At 43.0% G+C, this 20,345-nt stretch overlaps 1 protein-coding gene across 3 annotated transcripts in view; it reads right to left on the bottom strand.

Annotated features, from left to right (window-relative positions):
• Positions 1-20,345, bottom strand: part of CCDC146 (coiled-coil domain containing 146) — a 127,317-nt gene that overhangs the window by 56,602 nt on the left and 50,370 nt on the right. For 2 of the 3 annotated variants that reach the window (XM_073328559.1, XM_073328563.1), the window contains exon 3: positions 160-242. In XM_073328559.1, the coding sequence (XP_073184660.1) occupies positions 160-242 (83 nt within the window). Of the gene's footprint in view, positions 1-159; positions 243-10,454; positions 10,502-20,345 lie in introns of all 3 variants that reach the window. The other variant, XM_073328560.1, reaches the window with a different exon arrangement.

Below are 20,345 nucleotides of genomic sequence, written 5' to 3'. Positions count from 1 at the left end.
TGTGCAGCGCCTCTGCACTGGGGGATTTTTACTTTAAGCATGTAATGTTTTGGCTAATGAAACAATTCAGAAAAGGAATTATGGCCATGGCTAATCTCTATAATCAAGTATTCACAATGAAACAAGAACTGATATACTGAAAATCTGCAAGTATTGTACCTTATCACAGTCTCATGCAGAGCGGTGTACTTCGCCTTCAGCGCAGCAACTCTGGTGCCTGGGAGCTTTCCAGCAGAAAATAACTAGAAAAGGGGAATAGACAGTTATTAAATCCACGAGACATTAACATTTTTATGTATACTTAGACTTTTATAATTAGTGTTGGCAGACTTTTCTTCAGTTCTCGGTAACATATAAAATAAAAATATACACACGAAAGATGCTTGTTTATTTAATAATTTGTAGTATACATAAAAGACCATAAAGAACACATCACAATTACAGAGTTGATTAGACCTCTGTTCCCATTTTGCTCTCTTTGAGTGTACCCCCTAAGGTGTTAGGTCTGCAGCCCTTACCTGTCTGGAGGTGGAAGTACCCAATTCTCCCTCTCTTAGACCATGACCTTGGAATGCCACTCTCTACCTGCCCACTACTTATTACTGTGCAGGTCTGACTGGACCTGTTTCAGAAGCCTGTCACTAATGCTATACAGTGCCAAACAGCCTTCTTAAAACAAGTAGTTTTTTTTTTTTTTAGCAAATGGAGCAAAGTGTTAGAGAAAGGGATTTAAAACAAGCAGCCTACATACATATCTAGACTCATCTAACCTTACCCTTTGCTATGAGTTAAGTTAGATGGGCTTCCCTCTTGAGTTACACGAACATAACATACCCATTTACATTCTTCTAGTAAGCCCAAGAGCTCTTAGCCTTCCAGAAAGTGTTTCTCTTAGACACTTTCCCCCCTCTCAGAGAAACTCCCTTTTTTCAAAGCCCTACCCCCTGTGTGAGCCTCAGGCCAGTTACTATATATCTTAATGGCTTTTGTTAGAGAGTCTAGGGTGGAATCTTCGTTTTGCCTGAGTATGTCTACACTACGGAGACTATACTGGCATAGCTGCATCACTGTAGCAATGCTGGCATAAACCCATAGTGTAGACACAACCTAAACAGACGGTTTTTCCATTGATGTAGGAATACCATCTCCCCAAGCAATGGTAGCTAAGTCAAGGGAAGCATTCTTCCATCAAGCTAGCTGTCTACACAGGGTGTTAGGTTGGCATAACTACATCACTCAGGGGTTGTGGGTTTTTTTATACCTCTGATTGACAGCTGTGTCAACCTAAATTTTAAGCAAAGACCAGACCTCAGCCTGTTTTTTAAATATTAAAGCAGGTTGTAAATTTAAAGTGCAAAAGCATTCTAGAATAGCTATTGCAGAGTAACTATACCACAATGCATCCGATGAAGTGAGCTGTAGCTCATGAAAGCTTATGCTCAAATAAATTTGTTAGTCTCTAAGGTGCCACAAGTACTCCTTTTCTTTTTGCGAATACAGACTAACACGGCTGCTACTCTGAAACATACCACAACAGTAATTCTAGTTAATTTCCTAGTGTAGAAAAGCCAAGTTTTCACTGCAGCCAGGCTAGCCCTGTCTGGGTGGAGTGTCCCCACAGCAAAGCCTTACCCATGCCAGACCCATGTAACTACATCCACAATAGGGCTGTACTACCCCTTGAGCTGGAATGGATTTCTGGTGGGCTATCCTGTGGGTCTTAACAGTGCATTAAATTGAGCCACTCTACAAATTCATTCACAGGTTGAAAACTCACTCAATCTCACCTAGAATGAAGCTGCTGTCTGTGGCCATGACATGAGAACAATATGTAAATAACTTCCAAGTGGAGTTATTATTAATGCAGGCAGTCCTGCAGGTGAAAGCAAACAGCATTTGGCAACAAGAACTTTTAATGAGAAAGTTATTAAGGAATTCAGTCTACAAACCACAAAGTGATTCATAGCACACCTAGCTGACTTCTTTGCCTCTCCATTTCCTATTTCTTTCCTGCCTAGTAAACATAAAAATCTCATGTTGGGTACATTTATCTAAATTATGTTTTTTATTGATACTACCCCACAGCTTTAGCAGGAGACAGGTGTCAGCTTCTGGCAAACTGCCAGCACAGGAGGATTTCTTGGATGGTGTCACAGATCCTAGCAAGTGCTCCCTCATGGCCACTCACTAGGACTGCCGTGAAGGGAATCCATGCTGTGTCCCTTGCTCCCCCGGCTATTTTAAGCCTACAGAGCATGAATGCAGTCCAGCCACTGCCCCAGTCTCAGGATCCCTAGGCACACTCTTGGAAGTACAGACCTACAGCCTAACACTCCCTCCTGAGAATTGGAGCCCTATACAGCTGCCTAGCCCCTCTGTGCACAATGGTGAGCTTTAGAATGCCCTTGGACTTAAACATACCCTCTCCTGGAACTTTACCCCAAAGGTGTGAAACTTTTTGTTACAGTCTAACTCTCAGGGGCACACAGCAGTTAACACACAAACTTTGCAGACTCTAACACATTTATGTTCTTTACTTAATCATACAAACAACAAACATTGCACACATTTCCCTTTCTAGCTCAGCCTTCCCTTAGGTGTCATTAGGAACCACAGGCAGGCTGTCCCATTCCTGCCGCTGTTCCATGATGGGTGGTATCTCCCTTTTACCTAGCTTCTGTTGCTTTCTTCTGCCCCACGTGTCCTCTTCCTGCCTGGCTCCCTCTATTCCTGTGAATTCCTTTATTTAAACTCCTCCTGGTCTGCTGGCTGCCTTTGTTCTGCTCCTGATAAGTTTTCATTGCTTCTGTCTCCCCCTCTCCTTTCAGAAGAGTGAGCTAAACTGGATTTCCAAGGCTTGAGCTCACCCACTGTTGCCAGCTGTTTGAACCTGAATAGTATAATTGAATCCACTAGCTCCTTGTATTTGTCTGCCGTGAACCTGCTACAGGACCTGGCAGATCTTCATACATATAGGCACTCAGTACAGCTGCTTTTCATAAACCAACTGCACAATATTAACCAAAATTCATAAACTGTATAAACATAGCCCCAGTTTGGCACAGATGAGATCTCTGTGGAGGTGCAGCAGAAATGGAGCAGGCAAACAGGGTTAAAATGCACAGCAGAAGAAGGGAGGAGTTCCACAAGAAAGTACTGCCCAGGTAGAGTTGTGGGATGGGACTGGAGGACTAACAGCATCTGGGATTGAGTAGTCTGCATTTTCACTGCAAAGTAGGCAGTTTGCCTGTCTGGGCTGAAGCAAATTCCAATCTCAAGCCCATATCCTCAGCCATGCTAACTAGCCCAGACTTAAAGCATCCTCAAATCCATGTTAAATGTTCTTCTGTGTGGATGGAAGGAGGATTTTATGATGCCAGAGCACCCACTTGCAATAGGCCATAATGCTGCAGACAATCTTCATCTCCAGCCCTTCCTGCAGTCCATCTGCCCCTGTTCATACTTCGGCTGAAAGCATCTAAGTCAGATCCCTTTCAAGGCAACAAAAGCTCAAACTAACACTGCAAAGTACCTCAACAATCAGTCCTTCCTTTGGGCTCTGTCTTCAATCTCCTTTCTCAGCCATTCAAGAGTCATCTACCACAGACGAGCATAGATATTGTAATTAGCATTTGGGGAGAGGGAATCATAAAAACTGTGGGTGAAACCATGGGTTCTGAACTTCTTAGCCAATGTATGTATGACCAAGAAATACAAGGTAGGCCAAATTAAGCGCTGTGGCACCTATATAAATCCAGAGTAATTCTATTGAAGCCAACAGACATTGTGGCCTCAGTCTCCACTCTTGCACCGTATATATATTTGTACCTGTGCAAACTGTGTGTAAAATGCTACCATTTTGACTTGTTAGAGCTTTACAGCACTGTGCGCAAGTGTTAATGACTATACAAGGTGTAAAACAACAGGAAAAAATCTCAGACATGTAAGTTAATGAGAGTTTTGCTTGAGTAAAGACTGCAGAATCGGGCCCTTAGACATCTATCCGAACAGTATGCATTGCAACACTTTGCAGCAAGACTGCAATAGTTACTGGCATGCCATTTTTTAATTAAGTGAAAACGTGTCACAGGCTATCTAGGTTTTGTAAAGTTTACCCAAAATGTTGCTGTGTGCCCTCCTCGGAGAGTATGCCTTGCAATGCTGCAACCCCTCTCTCGTTTTGTATAAACCGTTTCCATTCCACTACACTCTCAGGCTCAATGTATTCTGAAATTAGTAAAGTGAGTAACATTAACAATATCTTCTTTTTTGTTAGTCTCTAAGGTGCCACAAATACTCCTTTTTCTTAGTACAATTATACTGACTTAAAATTATTGGTGTGAGATAAGAGGCCCATTAAACATTTTAATAAAAGAAGACACATACGAATCAGCATCTTCCATTTATTGGGTTTCTGGACCCCAGATCCCCTGGGAAGAGTCATAAATATATGACATCTCTAAACTGTAGCTTTTGCACTTGGACTCAGATTTAGCTTATATATATATAGATAGATAGATATAGATATATACACCCTTTTAACCAGACTTATAAAATATTTATAAATCTTTATTCCTGAAATATAGTGTTAGATTTCTTTTTTTAAATACTGCAAGCTAAATTGGAATAACAATTTACAAATATTTGCATTTCACCTCTGTTTCTAAAAGTTTGTGAAAGATGAATCACACTGAAGTCATATTTTCCTATGAGATGCTGTAGAATTTTGTTTAGCTTCAGCTTTGTCTTCATTGTCAAATAAAGGTGTGTTTTAATGTGAGATTATTAATGTGAGTTAGTTATCTCACTGTTAAATTCTAGTGCAGTCAAGGCACTGTAGCTTCACAGCTAGGTAATATGAACCACAGACAGGGGTAGTGTTGACCTCACCTATCTATCTAGTGGTAAAAATTACAGTACCTTGTCTCCAATAGGATTTTACAGTGAGATAGTTAATGTGCATTAGTCATTCCATTGTCAAATATAAACAATATATATATATATATATATATATATTTGCAGGGAAGACATAACCTTTATTTCCACTACTCTGCATCTGGGACCAAATTCTGATAGCTTTATTCCATCTTTCTTGAGTAAGAAATGAGGCCTGGATCTACAAAGAGACATAGGTGTTGTGATACTAAACATTGCGGCACCTAAAATTTAGGCTGCTAGAAAATCACAAGAACATCACTGCAATCCACAAAGCTTGAGTTAAGTCCCTATACAATGAATGGAGAGAGATAGGCACCTCAGAATGTGATTCTAAAAGCCAGCATGCTAGGTGGGGAGCAATGGAAGATAGCCAATGAAAGATGCTGATTAGAGGGGTGTGTCCTAAACCCAACCACTCTTATGGAGACATAAGTCTGGGGTCTAGGTCTGGAGTGCTGGGAGTCACCTATATCTGCTAGCAATACAGAACAGGAACCCCTCTCTTGGAGTCAGGCAGCTTAGGCACCTAAGTCGTTTCTTGTAAGAATGAGTGAGGTGCCTTCCTCACGCCACACAAAATAGCTGAAAGAGAAGGTGGTGATGTTGCTGCTGCCATCCACCTTAAAATTTTAGCACAATGGCTAGCGCACTCACCCAGGATGTGGGAGACCCAGTTTCAATTGCCTGCTCTGCCTCAGGTGCAGAAATGATTTGAACAGGGGTCTCTCACCTCTCAAGAGCACAGAGCAATGGGATAGTCTGATGTAGGGCTCCCTCACTCTCCTGTCTAAACTGTTCCCCTGTAGATAAATTATTAAAGAGTCATTGGAGCAGGGGGACTGTATCCTGCATCTCCTTGGTGGATGCCATAACCACTGGACTATAGAGTCAGTCTCACACATGTACTCTCTCTCTGGCCCAATGACTCTTTATTATTTAATCAACATTGGAACAACTTCTACAGGAGGGATTAAGGGAGCTCCACATCAGAACACCCAATAGCTCAGTGGTTACTGCCCACCTCCTGAGAGGTGGGAGATCCCCCCATGCAAACCCTTTCTCCCCCAGAGCGGTGGGGTCCTTAAAGCACTGCCGTGGCAGCGCTTTAGCATAACTGCCCCTTTTGGCCCCCCAGGGCCGCCAAGGGGGGGACAAAAGGGGCAGCTTCCCTGGGGCCTGGTGATTTAAAAGGCTCCTGGCCACCGCCACCATTACTGCAGCAGCGGCCAGAGCCTCAGGCCCTTTAAATCACTTCAGGAGCCCCGGGTGGCCTAGGCCAGGCAGTGCTGAAGGGCTGGCTGGGGGAGGCTGACCCCCAGCCCCGCCCCTTCTGCCCAAGGCCCCACCCTTTCTGTCTGAGGCCCCGCCCCTTAAAGGAGTGTGGAGCCAGGCCCCCATACCAGTAAGACTTTTAAGTTACTTCCACCCCTGCCCATATGAGTGCTATAACTACTGGGCTAAAAGTTATAAGGTGGATAGCAGCAGCCCCACCACTGTTTTGAATGGGACCCAGTCTGGTAGGCAGCCTTCGAGCATGCCGACCAGCCTGGGCCCCATATGTGACTTAGGTGGACTACCTATCTTCCCCTGGCTCATGGATTCCTCTGGGGCTTAGGTTAGAGATAGGCTTCCTGGTGCCTAGAGGGAGACCACAGTGTGCATGCTCAGAAGAATAAACTTAGGTGCAGATGGAACTTTTACCCTGAAAATTTAGTCACAGAGTGACCTACAGGGTTTGGCAGTTTCGTGGATTGCAGTGGAGCCTAAAACTGGAACTTTGGCACCTAAGTAGCTCTGTGGGTCTGAGTCTGAGAGCCACATTCTGATCTTGATAAAACCTATAACGTCCGTCACACTAGATATGTACAGTACTATAATATTGTCATGCTTTAGAAATGCATTACAAATGCTGCACAACACAAGACAGTTACACAAAGTCCCACTGAAATGGGTCAGAGTGGATACAATTTAGGTAAAATTATCTTAAAACATTAAAAATGAGAGATTACTATAGATAATTCTGATCTAATCAAGAAATGGTTCAATCAAGAATTAATTAGCACTCAGAGATAAAACTTGGGAATATACAATATTAAACAAAATACAGAGCTCTTGGAAAGGTATTCAGAGTGTCACCGCTAAAGAAGAGCTCTGTGTAGCTCAAAAGCTTGTCTCTTTCACAAACAGAAGTTGGTCCAATAAAAGATATTACCTCGCCCACCTTGTCTCGCTAATTACACAATACTGTTTATTTTCTGGACTGAAATGTGTTCTAGCCCCATTGTAAGGCAAATGCAGTATCCATCAGGGAATTGCACTGTGCAATAATATTTTTAGAAAGATCATACTATGCTTAAGCTATTGTAAGAGCTGTAGCAACAATTTGCAATGTAGCTCATTATCTCTGTGTTTCTGAACCCTAGGTTCACTTCATAAATTATAATATCACTTGACAGAAATTAGAAGCCAGACTGCTAAATGTATTTGCCTAAAGATACAGATAAATGCTTTTTTGAAAATCCACCAGGCACCTAAATACTTTTTTAAACTTTTGTCCCTAGGGCCAGAATCTCATACATACTAGGACTCCTTTGCATTGGTCTGGCCCTGAGGATTCCCTTTTTGCAAAGGGAAATTTCTGGAGATCACAGAGCTGGCATTGCAGCTCTACTCCTCCTTCCTGGCCCCGAGAGCAAGTAGTATGTCCAAGGAAAAGAACATGTGGATGCAGTGTTCCTATGATCCCCAGAAACTGTAATGGCCCTGTGGCAATGGGTAGTCTGACCAGGTAGTAATTTGTAATTCCTAACAGTGGTAATGTGGACACTTAATGTAGGAAATGAAAACTTGTTTCTAAGTTGCTTTACATTTGGTAAGAATTCCAGTGTATAAACAAAACATGTATGGCTAAATCCTGGCAGTACATCAGGAAGCCAGCACAGTTTGGGTAGCAGTGAGGGTAATGGAAGTTGTAGCTGCTCGGAACTTTAATGTAGGAGCCTAGATACATATCCAGAAGACTGTTTTGGCATCCAGGTTTGAAAATATTGGCCTTCATTATATCAGTATGTTTTGAAAAATAAAGAAAAATAAAATGAATAAAGATACAACACTCTAGTTCACATATATTTAAAAGTTGTAAAACAAGGGTAGGAGCTGGTTTAAACAATTTTTCATTAGGTTTCTCAGACTTGCTATTGTCACGTTCCTGTAAAGTGGATGCCTCCAAGACGAGGCTATCCGACTAAACAAGTGGCAGTTTCCTTCTAATTCTTCTAGCAATCTAGTATAATTAAAGGTAGAATCTGGAATCAATTTAGGTCACTTCATTGTATTGGGAGTAGATGATGTCAGGTCTGGAGTTTGGAATATAGGCAGGTCACCTCTCTTAAATTCCTGGGCCTTTCAAAACCTTTAAGTTTCAAATGTACTAATATACATTTTGCTTCTCTTCCTTTTGGTATATACACAACACTTTTCTTTGATTTCCATATGCATTAAACAACAAGACTCTCTCCCATAATTTAAAAAAAATTACCCCAAAAGCAGGGCAAAATAAAATAAATTGTACTTATCCAAATCAAGAATTCGTAGAAAATTGGATTAAAGATTTGGCTGCTAGTGCTGGTTGCTTGGGAGTTTCTTCTCTTTGCTTTCTATATTCCTACACTTCCATAAATGTAACTACATAATAGAAGTATGTATCTTATTACTGTATTTACTTGTATTTTTACTTTCCTATTATATTTATTCTTACCCTCTTATTTTACCTACTTTTTTATTTAATTCTTATTTTTAACTGATTATTAACTTGTAGCTATCTTTTGTATGTAACTTTCTCATTTTGTTACATTTTTATATTATCTCACTCTCTCTCTCAGAAGTCTTGCTCTTATATGAGAGAAGAAAAAGGTAGGACCCAAATTCTGCCTCTTTACTCTCATTGAGTACTCTTATTCTGTGAGAAGTCCTATGAAATAATTGGGCCGAATCACCCCATCCTGTTGTAAGACACATGGAGGAAGGGATTTGGGGAAAAGATATATCTGCAACAATTCTCTTGCTGAGATCCCTCCACAATTTTCCATTGGGAGAGGATGGGTTTTCCATGTGCCCCATGCAGAAACCATGCAAATTAAGGAATCTGTAGGAAATACAGAGCCATAGGGAAAAAGACTTGTGCTTCCACAGCTGCTCTGGACCCCAGCAAACCATCTCCTCCCAGTGCTGGTGCTAGCCCATTAGGGGCCCTAAGCAGGAATAATTAATAGGGGGCCCCCTTGAGCTGTTTGGGGCCCTAAGCAATTGCTTAATCTGCTTATGCTTAACGTCAGCTCTGTTTCTCCCATCCCTGGCACTACAACTTCATTGATGCGATGCAACCAATAACTCTCTCTGCCACAGCTGTTCCTAGGAGCCATGGAAGGAGACTCCATGGAAGAAAGAATATAACCCTAAGATATATTATCTTTTCCAGGTAAGCTTCACAGGGCTGGAGGGAGACACTGTCCATCCTCCCAGCCTGCGAATTCCTGCCTTCAGCTCAACCAATCTCTGTCCCCTCCTCTACTGTGGACCAAGGACCCATGGAGTTTCTTCCATGGGGTTGGGGGAGAAGAGAGAGAAAAACTGTGACATGGAAGTGGCAGACCCTGGGATGGGGACAGCTGCATGCAGATCTCAGTGGGTGATGAACCCACCCAATAGAATTACTTACAGAGTGAAGAATTATTTCATGTGAGCAAAAGTGGCAGAATCTGGCTCTCACTGCATCAGAAGTTAACAGACCCTAACATTTCCTCCAAAAGTTGTATAAAGTTTTCACATCTTCTGTTTTATTGGAAAGAGATTCACTCCTGTGTAGATGGCCAGCACAAGGCATAAAATCATAAGCAGGGGCAGATGTAGCCTCATAATTCAACGGATGCACTATATTAAACTGCTGAGAGGGCACCGACGACCTGCAGCAGCATCCTCCATCCTGGCACCGGAATCCTAATGCTAGCCTGGTGTGGTGGGGAGACCCCAGGGTGGAGGAGGGGTTAGAAACGGAGTCCACCCCACTCTTACCCTGCAGTGGCGGCTCCTGTTCTGCGGAGCTGGGCCCTACTCCCTGCTCCTGCCATTGTGACCTGGCATCTGGGGCTACAGCGCCAGGCAGGTTTGGCAGAGGGGCAGCTCTGGGGGGCGTGGACAGGAGTAAGGGGAGGCGCAAGGTAAAAAGTTTGGGGACCAGTTCTCTAAGATAAAATATTTTGGGGCCTTCCCCCCCACAACACAATAATTAATAAGGGCCCTCTTGAGCAGCTTAATCCTTCACAATAGGGCTTCTGTGACTCAATTATGGTATAATTGACAAGTCTAAGGACTTTGACTTACTCAGTTTCAAGCTTCAGTATTTTTGACTAGCTTCCTCATATTTTTTTTTTAATTTCTTCTTTATGAACTACCCAGCCAGTATGGGCCTCTAGAAACCCTTAATTCAGCCCATCTTCAATCCCATTAGCATCAAGTACCTTGAATACAGAGGGTCTAATCATCCTGTGTCATGTGCACCAGCATCCTGCATGCATGTGAAGCAAAAGATTGAAGTTAAATATAGTATTCGACATAGACAATGATAACAGATATTAACCGTGATCATTATAAAAATGAAATACATGAGGGCTTCCAAGGGAAGGCTTGAATTGAACATTATAAAAATGCCAATGTTCCAGCAAAATAGTGCAGCTAACACATTTCTACTTATTTAGGCAATTATTATAAAATATTTGACATAAATTCTGCAACCTCAACAGAAATAATCACAGTCTCTATCTTTCATTTCTATGCTGCATTTCCTGTAATCATTTATATTTTTAATAACTAACATTTTGACCATTCTTTTAGTTATTTTAAAACATAGAATGATAGTCATAATTTTAAATTGAAATTAACCTTGTTTATTCTTTCATTTCAAACACCTAAAAAGTCACTTCCAACTACAGTCCTTTGTCTCAATATAGGGCACAAGGGCAAAATCCCAAATTATTAACATTTTACAATTTTTCTGTGCTTGGGATTTCAATATAACATTATTTGAGTAGTAAGTAACTCCCTTTATCAATCAGCTGCATAAAGTTTAGAATCTATTTTCTGTGTTCTTTCTTGCTTCTGATGGGTTTGTCTTGCTCCAGGGACTCATTGTTTCGATGTATGAACACAAACACAGACGAATAAGGATGGCTGACAAGTTTTGTGTATCCTTCTAAGCAGAATGTTAATATTCTTCAAAATACAAAACTCCTCAAAAGCGCAGGCACAAAAACAATGGTCATTATTGCACCTGCCTCAGGGAATCCTGCTATGGCTGAAAAAATATTTGACATTCAGTATCAGTCATCTGGGTGCAACAGGAAATGTTAAGTTTAAGTGGGGCAGATGAGCTTGTGGAACTGTAGACCATCCCCTAATATTCAAGGATACGTGAGGAGATGGTTTAGTCTTATGGGTTTAATCAAAGAAGCAAGTTTTGCTCCTTTAAAGGAAACTCATTTTTAGCTCAAGATTCTTACCTCATTGATGGTTATGATGACAACTGATGTTTAGGCAAGAATCAAGCCAGAAACCGAAGCAAGTTATGAGGAAATCTGCCTCAGCTGAACATCATCGAAGTTGAGGATTTTAAGAGATCTGATAGAATTGTATAGCTCATGTTCTTTTTTGGCTCTGTGTTTTGAGGTCAGTAATGTCCTTTAAATGGTGTTGAAAGGTCTGTCTGTTTGTTTGCGACAGGGAAGCCTGGCTGTTTAAAAATAGCCAGAGCTTCGCGAACCAGCTGAGCGGCGGAGAACCAGCTGAGCAGCGGGGACAGCAGAGCAGCTCACAGCAGGAGTTTGCCTGGGAGTTCGCCTGGAGGGAGCCCAGTGAGGCTTACGTCTTGCAAACTGCTCTGAGGAAGCTCGTAGTAGGAAGGTGATATGGAAGGGGGGGGTTCAGCTGTTGTGACCTGCACTGGATGTGCCATGTTTGTCTTTCTTCCACAGGACAGAAGCGACTTTGTCTGTACAAAGTGCAAGCTGGTCTCCATATTGGAAGAGAAGATTGAAGGTCTGGAGCAACAAATAACAACCCTGCGTTGCATACGGGAAACGGAGGATTTTCTGGACAAAACTCAGGATAGGCTTCTAGGGGCACAAAGCTCTACAGATATAGAGCAGGTTGCACAGAGGAGCCAAGAGGCCAGTGAAGAAGCTTGGCGACATGTGACCTCCAGAAGAGGTAAGCGGAATGTCCGGGTTCCAGTAACACAGACACAGGTAACTAACCGCTTTCATGTTCTCTCCACAGGTATCGTTGCGGAGAGTGGACCAGATGATATGTCTGGGGCGAGAAAGCAGAAGGAGACTCCGCTGGTTGGAAGGCATGAGATGCGATGTCCTGAGGTTGGGAGTTCCACAACCACCACTCCCAAGAGGAGAAGGCGGGTGGTGGTGGTCGGGGACTCTCTCCTCCGGGGGACTGAGTCATCTATCTGCCGCCCTGACCGGGAAAACCGAGAAGTCTGCTGCTTGCCAGGGGCTAAGATTCGCGATGTGACGGAGAGACTGCCGAGACTCATCAAGCCCTCGGATCGCTACCCCTTCCTGCTTCTCCACGTGGGCACCAATGATACTGCCAAGAATGACCTTGAGCGGATCACTGCGGACTATGTGGCTCTAGGAAGAAGGATAAAGGAGTTGGAGGCACAAGTGGTGTTCTCGTCCATCCTCCCCGTGGAAGGAAAAGGCCTAGGTAGGGAGCGTTGAATCGTGGAAGTCAACGAATGGCTACGCAGGTGGTGTCGGAGAGAAGGCTTTGGTTTCTTTGACCATGGGATGGTGTTCCATGAAGGAGGAGTGCTGGGCAGAGACGGGCTCCATCTTACGAAGAGAGGGAAGAGCATCTTTGCCAGCAGGCTGGCTAACCTAGTGAGGAGGGCTTTAAACTAGGTTCACCGGGGGAAGGAGACCAAAGCCCTGAGGTAAGTGGGAAAGCGGGATACCGGGAGGAAGCACAGGCAGGAATGTCTGTGAGGGGAGGGCTCCTGCCTCATACTGGGAATGAGGGGCGATCAACAGGTTATCTCAAGTGCTTATATACAAATGCACAAAGCCTTGGAAACAAGCAGGGAGAACTGGAGGTCCTGGTGATGTCAAGGAACTATGACGTGATCGGAATAACAGAGACTTGGTGGGATAACTCACATGACTGGAGTACTGTCATGGATGGTTATAAACTGTTCAGGAAGGACAGGCAGGGCAGAAAAGGTGGGGGAGTAGCACTGTATGTAAGGGAGCAGTATGACTGCTCAGAGCTCCGGTACGAAACTGCAGAAAAACCTGAGTGTCTCTGGATTAAGTTTAGAAGTGTGTGCAACAAGAGTGATGTAGTGGTGGGAGTCTGCTATAGACCACCGGACCAGGGGGATGAGGTGGATGAGGCTTTCTTCCGGCAGCTCGCAGAAGCTACTAGATCGCATGCCCTGATTCTCATGGGTGACTTTAATTTTCCTGATATCTGCTGGGAGAGCAATACAGCGGTGCATAGACAATCCAGGAAGTTTTTGGAAAGCGTAGGGGACAATTTCCTGGTGCAAGTGCTAGAGGAGCCAACTGGGGGGGGCGCTTTTCTTGACCTGCTGCTCACAAACCGGGTAGAATTAGTGGGGGAAGCAAAAGTGGATGGGAATCTGGGAGGCAGTGACCATGAGTTGGTTGAGTTCAGGATCCTGACGCAGGGAAGAAAGGTAAGCAGCAGGATATGGACCCTGGACTTCAGGAAAGCAGACTTCGACTCCCTCAGGGAACAGATGGCCAGGATCCCCTGGGGGACTAACTTGAAGGGGAAAGGAGTCCAGGAGAGCTGGCTGTATTTCAAGGAATCCCTGTTGAGGTTACAGGGACAAACCATCCCAATGAGTCGAAAGAATAGTAAATATGGCAGGCGACCAGCTTGGCTTAATGGTGAAATCCTAGCGGATCTTAAACATAAAAAAGAAGCTTACAAGAAGTGGAAGGTTGGACATATGACCAGGGAAGAGTATAAAAATATTGCTCGGGCATGTAGGAATGTTATCAGGAGGGCCAAATCGCACCTGGAGCTGCAGCTAGCCAGAGATGTCAAGAGTAACAAGAAGGGTTTCTTCAGGTATGTTGGCAACAAGAAGAAAGCCAAGGAATGTGTGGGCCCCTTACTGAATGAGGGAGGCAACCTAGTGACAGAGGATGTGGAAAAAGCTAATGTACTCAATGCTTTTTTTGCCTCTGTTTTCACTAACAAGGCCAGCTCCCAGACTGCTGCGCTGGGCATCACAACATGGGGAAGAGATGGCCAGCCCTCTGTGGAGATAGAGGCGGTTAGGGACTATTTAGAAAAGCTGGACGTGCACAAGTCCATGGGGCCGGACGAGTTGCATCCGAGAGTGCTGAAGGAATTGGCGGCTGTGATTGCAGAGCCACTGGCCATTATCTTTGAAAACTCGTGGCGAACCGGGGAAGTCCCGGATGACTGGAAAAAGGCTAATGTAGTGCCAATCTTTAAAAAAGGGAAGAAGGAAGATCCTGGGAACTACAGGCCAGTCAGCCTCACCTCAGTCCCTGGAAAAATCATGGAGCAGGTCCTCAAAGAATCAATCCTGAAGCACTTGCATGAGAGGAAAGTGATCAGGAACAGCCAGCATGGATTCACCAAGGGAAGGTCATGCCTGACTAATCTAATCGCCTTTTATGATGAGATTACTGGTTCTGTGGATGAAGGGAAAGCAGTGGATGTATTGTTTCTTGACTTTAGCAAAGCTTTTGACACGGTCTCCCACAGTATTCTTGTCAGCAAGTTAAGGAAGTATGGGCTGGATGAATGCACTATAAGGTGGATAGAAAGCTGGCTAGATTGTCGGGCTCAACGGGTAGTGATCAATGGCTCCATGTCTAGTTGGCAGCCGGTATCAAGTGGAGTGCCCCAAGGGTCGGTCCTGGGGCCGGTTTTATTCAATATCTTCATAAATGATCTGGAGGATGGTGTGGATTGCACTCTCAGCAAATTTGCGGATGATACTAAACTGGGAGGAGTGGTAGATACGCTGGAGGGGAGGGATAGGATACAGAAGGACCTAGACCAATTGGAAGATTGGGCCAAAAGGAATCTGATGAGGTTCAATAAGGATAAGTGCAGGGTCCTGCACTTAGGACGGAAGAACCCAATGCACAACTACAGACTAGGGACCGAATGGCTAGGCAGCAGTTCTGCGGAAAAGGACCTAGGGGTGACAGTGGACGAGAAGCTGGATATGAGTCAGCAGTGTGCCCTTGTTGCCAAGAAGGCCAATGGCATTTTGGGATGTATAAGTAGGGGCATAGCGAGCAGATCGAGGGACGTGATCGTTCCCCTCTATTCGACATTGGTGAGGCCTCATCTGGAGTACTGTGTCCAGTTTTGGGCCCCACACTTCAAGAAGGATGTGGATAAATTGGAGAGAGTCCAGCGAAGGGCAACAAAAATGATTAGGGGACTGGAACACATGACTTATGAGGAGAGGCTGAGGGAGCTGGGATTGTTTAGCCTGCAGAAGAGAAGAATGAGGGGGGATTTGATAGCTGCTTTCAACTACCTGAAAGGGGGTTCCAAAGAGGATGGCTCTAGACTGTTCTCAATGGTAGCAGATGACAGAACGAGGAGTAATGGTCTCAAGTTGCAGTGGGGGAGGTTTAGATTGGATATTAGGAAAAACTTTTTCACTAAGAGGGTGGTGAAACACTGGAATGCGTTACCTAGGGAGGTGGTAGAATCTCCTTCCTTCGAAGTTTTTAAGGTCAGGCTTGACAAAGCCCTGGCTGGGATGATTTAACTGGGAATTGGTCCTGCTTTGAGCAGGGGGTTGGACTAGATGACCTTCTGGGGTCCCTTCCAACCCTGATATTCTATGATTCTATGATTCTATGAAAGAATTTCAAACGATTTTACTCTAAATGAGAACCTGAAAGAATAGACACTTATGGCAATATATAAGTGAAAAGAGGAAAAAGGAAATTTCCTGTATTAACCTTGGGCCAAATCCTGAGGTCCTTATTCAGGTCCATGCTGTGCCAGTGATGTTTCAGTAGTGCTCCCTAATGATTTCAATAGGGACTTCTGTTTAAAATTTGATGATATGATCTGGTCCTTAGTTTTTACTCAGTCTTTATTCAGACGACCTCCCACTGAACAGCCAAACTCTGTTCATGTTATTCAAATTAATAGTTCTATTGAACTCAATTGGAATTAACATGGTAGTCAAAAGGAGGAGGATTTGGTTAAGGAAATAAAGGTCTGATTTTCAGAACTGCTGAGCACTCACAACTCCAAATGAAGACTTGTCTCATATGAATTCAATGCAAGTTGTAAAGAGCAGGAAGTTGCAAACAGATATTGTAATACACTGCCAGAACTCTTAAGCTAAGTCCCAAACCTGGCTGAGATAACATGGAGGCCTAATACACTTTATTACACAAGTATCCCATATGCTGTTGAAATTAAGGTATTCAAGTTATTCAGAATGAAGCAGACTTTTTGCCCAAAAGAGTACTTCAAGGTTTAAACAACGTTTAATCTCTACTTTTTACAATATATGGGCCAAATCCTGAGATCCTTATTTACTTAGTCCTTACTCAGACAAACTCCTATGGCAGTCTATACAAACTATACATTGGCTTGGATACCATCTAGCAAATTTGATTTTTTCTTCTTCTTTTGTTAAGTATCTGGTATATACATTATAGGATGGCAAGATTTTTTTAACATTTCATTAGCTTTAACAATATAAATATATTATAAATTAATTAATGGTCATCTGCTCTGAGCCTGCTGTGGACCTATTACTGGGCTAAATGAGGTAGCAGATATGTATTTTAAAGGGACTGTTAAAGAAAACCAGAAGGCAGATGAACAAATGAAAGGTAAAGATGCTATAAAAATACCCATCTTTCTAGTTACAAGTGAGGAAACAGAAGTGATATTTCTTATCCTGCAAAAGACCATTGAAATATAGAAATGCAGGAAAATATCCTCAGCTGCAGGAGAGATTAAACAGCTCACCCACAAAGAAGAAAAAGGATAACAGTACATTTTAAACCTGCGTAGCTGTGTGCTGGCAAGGACACAGACAACTGTTATCTTCAAGAAATATAAACAGCAGTTACACAGCAGCATTATTGCCAATCCGAAGCATTTAAATGTTATGGATCAGGCTGCCTCAAAATCACGAAAATGATTTAAAAAAATCATGATTTTGAAAACAGAATATATTTTGAGTTGCCTTCTCGTTTCTGAGCATTCAGGGTGCACTTGAGTCACATTTTCAAGCATTTCTCCAAAACCATGAGGGCTAGAAACTTACTTTTTTTAAAAAATGAAAGCTGAAATTCTCCCCCCAATCACATGCCTCCAGGATCTGCAGTTTAAAAGAAACACACCAGCCAATGTGAGATCCAAGATGAAATCATAAGCACTGACAACACCGTGGCAGTGAACAACCAGCTCAAAATATTTTTTTAAACTAAAATGTAGAAAAAAATATTTAGAGAAAATTTTTTTTGAGGGGGTGGGGGAAAAAGAGCAACAGAGGAAGGAGCATTGGAACTTTTTTTCAGAAATACCTCCTACATCCTTTTCATCTTAGTCATGAATTAAAAGGCAAGTTAAAAATCTTTTAATTCATAAACAAAGTCACATTATCAAGGTTAAAAGAAGGTTTTCTTGAATAGCTGATGCTGTTTTCTAGTGAACATGAGAATATTAACTCATATGATCACAGCCACCACTCCCAGGAGGAAATGTAGGGTAGTGGTGGTTGGTGACTGTCTTCTGAGGCGGGTGGAGGCACTCATCTGTTGGCCTGACATGGCATCCTGGGAGGTATGCTGCCTGCCAGGGGCCTGTATCCAAAATGTTACAGAGGGATTGTCAAGGATCATCCGGCCATCTGACTACTACCCCATGCTACTCATCCATGTTGGCACTAATGATACTGCAAGATATGACCCTGAGTAGATCAGAAGTGACTACAGGGATCTGGGAGTAAGGAACTGGGGACACAGGTGTGTTCTCCTCAATCCTTCTGGGCAAGGATGGGGCCCAGGCAGAGACAGATGCATCCTGGAAGTGAATGCTTGTCTGCAAGCATATTGTATTACACAACTGGAATATTAGTATAGAAGGGTACAGTTTGCTCAGGAAGGATAGACAGGGAAAAAAAGGAAGCAGGCATTGCCTTACGTATCAAAAATGTGTATACTTGGACTGACTGCCTGGACTGAAGTTGAAAAGGAAATCAGAGACAGACTTGTTGAATGTCTCTGGGTAAGTATAAAAGGGGTAAAAAAAAACCAGGGTGATGCCATAGTAGGGGTCTACCACGGACCACCTAACCAGGAAAAAGTGGTGGATGAGGCTTTTTATAAACAACAAACAAAATCATCCAAAGCACAGGTCTTGATGGTGATGGGGGACTTCAACTACCCAGACATAGAATCATAGGACTGGAAGGGACCTTGAGAGGCCATCTAGTCCAGTTCCCTGCACTCATGGCAGGACTAAGTATTATCTAGACCATTCCTGACAGGTGTTTGTCTAGCCTGTTATTAAAAATCTCCAATGATGGAGATTCCACAGCCTCCCTAGACAATTCATTCCAGTGCTTAACCACCCTGACAGGAAGTTTTTCCTAATGTCCAACCTAAATCTCCCTTGCTGCAATTTAAGCCCATTGCTTCTTGTTCTATCCTCAGAGGTTAAGAAGAACAATACTTCTCCCTCTTCCTTGTAACAACCTTTTATGTCTTCTCTTTTTCAGACTAAACAAACCCATTTTTTTCAATCTTCCCTCATAGGTCATGTTTTCTAGACCTTAATAATTTTTGTTGCTCTTCTATGAACTTTCTCCAATTTGTCCACACCTTACATGACATGTAGTGCCCAGAATTGGACACAATGCTCCAGTTGAGGCCTAATCAGGGCACAGTTGAGTGAAAGAATTATTTCTTGTGTCTTGCTTACAATACTCCTGCTAATGCATCCCAGAATGATGATCACATTTTTTGCAACAGCGTTACACTGTTGACTCATATTTAGCTTGTGGTCCACTATGACCCTCAAATCCCTTTCCACAGTACTTCCTAGGCAGTCATTTCCCATTTTGTATGTGTGCAACTGGTTGTTCCTTCCTTAATGGAGTACTTTGCACTTGACCTTATTGAATTTCATCCTATTTACTTCAGACCATTTTTCCAATTTCTCCAGATCATTTTGAATTTTAATCCTATCCTCCAAAGCTCTTTCAACCCCTCCCAGCTTGGTATCGTCTGCAAACGTTATAAGTGTACTCTCTATGCCATTATCTAAATCATTGATAAAGATATTGAACAGAACTGGACCCAGAACTGATCCCTGTGGGACCCCACTTGATATACCCTTCCAGCATGACTGTGAACCACTGATAACTACTCACTGGGAATGGTTTTCCAATCAGTTTTGCACCCACCTTATAGTAGCTCCATCTAGGTTGATTTTCCCTAGTTTGTTTATGAGAAGGTCATGCAAGACAGTTTCAAAAGCTTTACTAAAGTCAAGATATACCATGTCTACTGCTTCACCCCATCCACAAAGCTTGTTACCCTGTCTGTCATAAATATAAAGGGAAGGGTAAACTCCTTTGAAATCCCTCCTGGCCAGGGGAAAGCTCCTCTCACCTGTAAAGGGTTAAGAAGCTAAAGGTAACCTCGCTGGCACCTGACCAAAATGACCAATGAGGAGACAAGATACTTTCAAAAGCTGGGAGGAGGGAGAGAAACAAAGGGTCTGTGTGTCTGTCTATATTCTGTCTTTGCCGGGGATAGACCAGGAATGGAGTCTTAGAACTTTTAGTAAGTAATCTAGCTAGGTACGTGTTAGATTATGATTTCTTTAAATGGCTGAGAAAAGAACTGTGCTGAATAGAATAACTATTTCTGTCTGTGTATCTTTTTTGTAACTTCAGGTTTTGCCTAGAGGGGTTCTCTATGTTTTGAATCTAATTACCCTGTAAGGTATCTACCATCCTGATTTTACAGGGGGGATTTCTTTATTTCTGTTTACTTCTATTTTTATTAAAAGTCTTCTTGTAAGAAAACTGAATGCTTTTTCATTGTTCTCAGATCCAAGGGTTTGGGTCTGTGGTCACCTATGCAAATTGGTGAGGCTTTTTATCTAACATTTCCCAGGAAAGAGGGGGGTGCAAGTGTTGGGAGGATTGTTCATTGTTCTTAAGATCCAAGGGTCTGGGTCTGTAGTCACCTAGGCAAATTGGTGAGGCTTTTTACCGAATCTTGTCCAGGAAGTGGGGTGCAAGGTTTTGGGAAGTATTTTTGGGGGAAAGA

Source organism: Lepidochelys kempii, chromosome 1 (assembly GCF_965140285.1).
Source record: "Lepidochelys kempii isolate rLepKem1 chromosome 1, rLepKem1.hap1, whole genome shotgun sequence".
NCBI lineage: Eukaryota > Metazoa > Chordata > Testudines > Cheloniidae > Lepidochelys > Lepidochelys kempii.
This window is presented reverse-complemented; position numbering and strand designations above follow the sequence as displayed.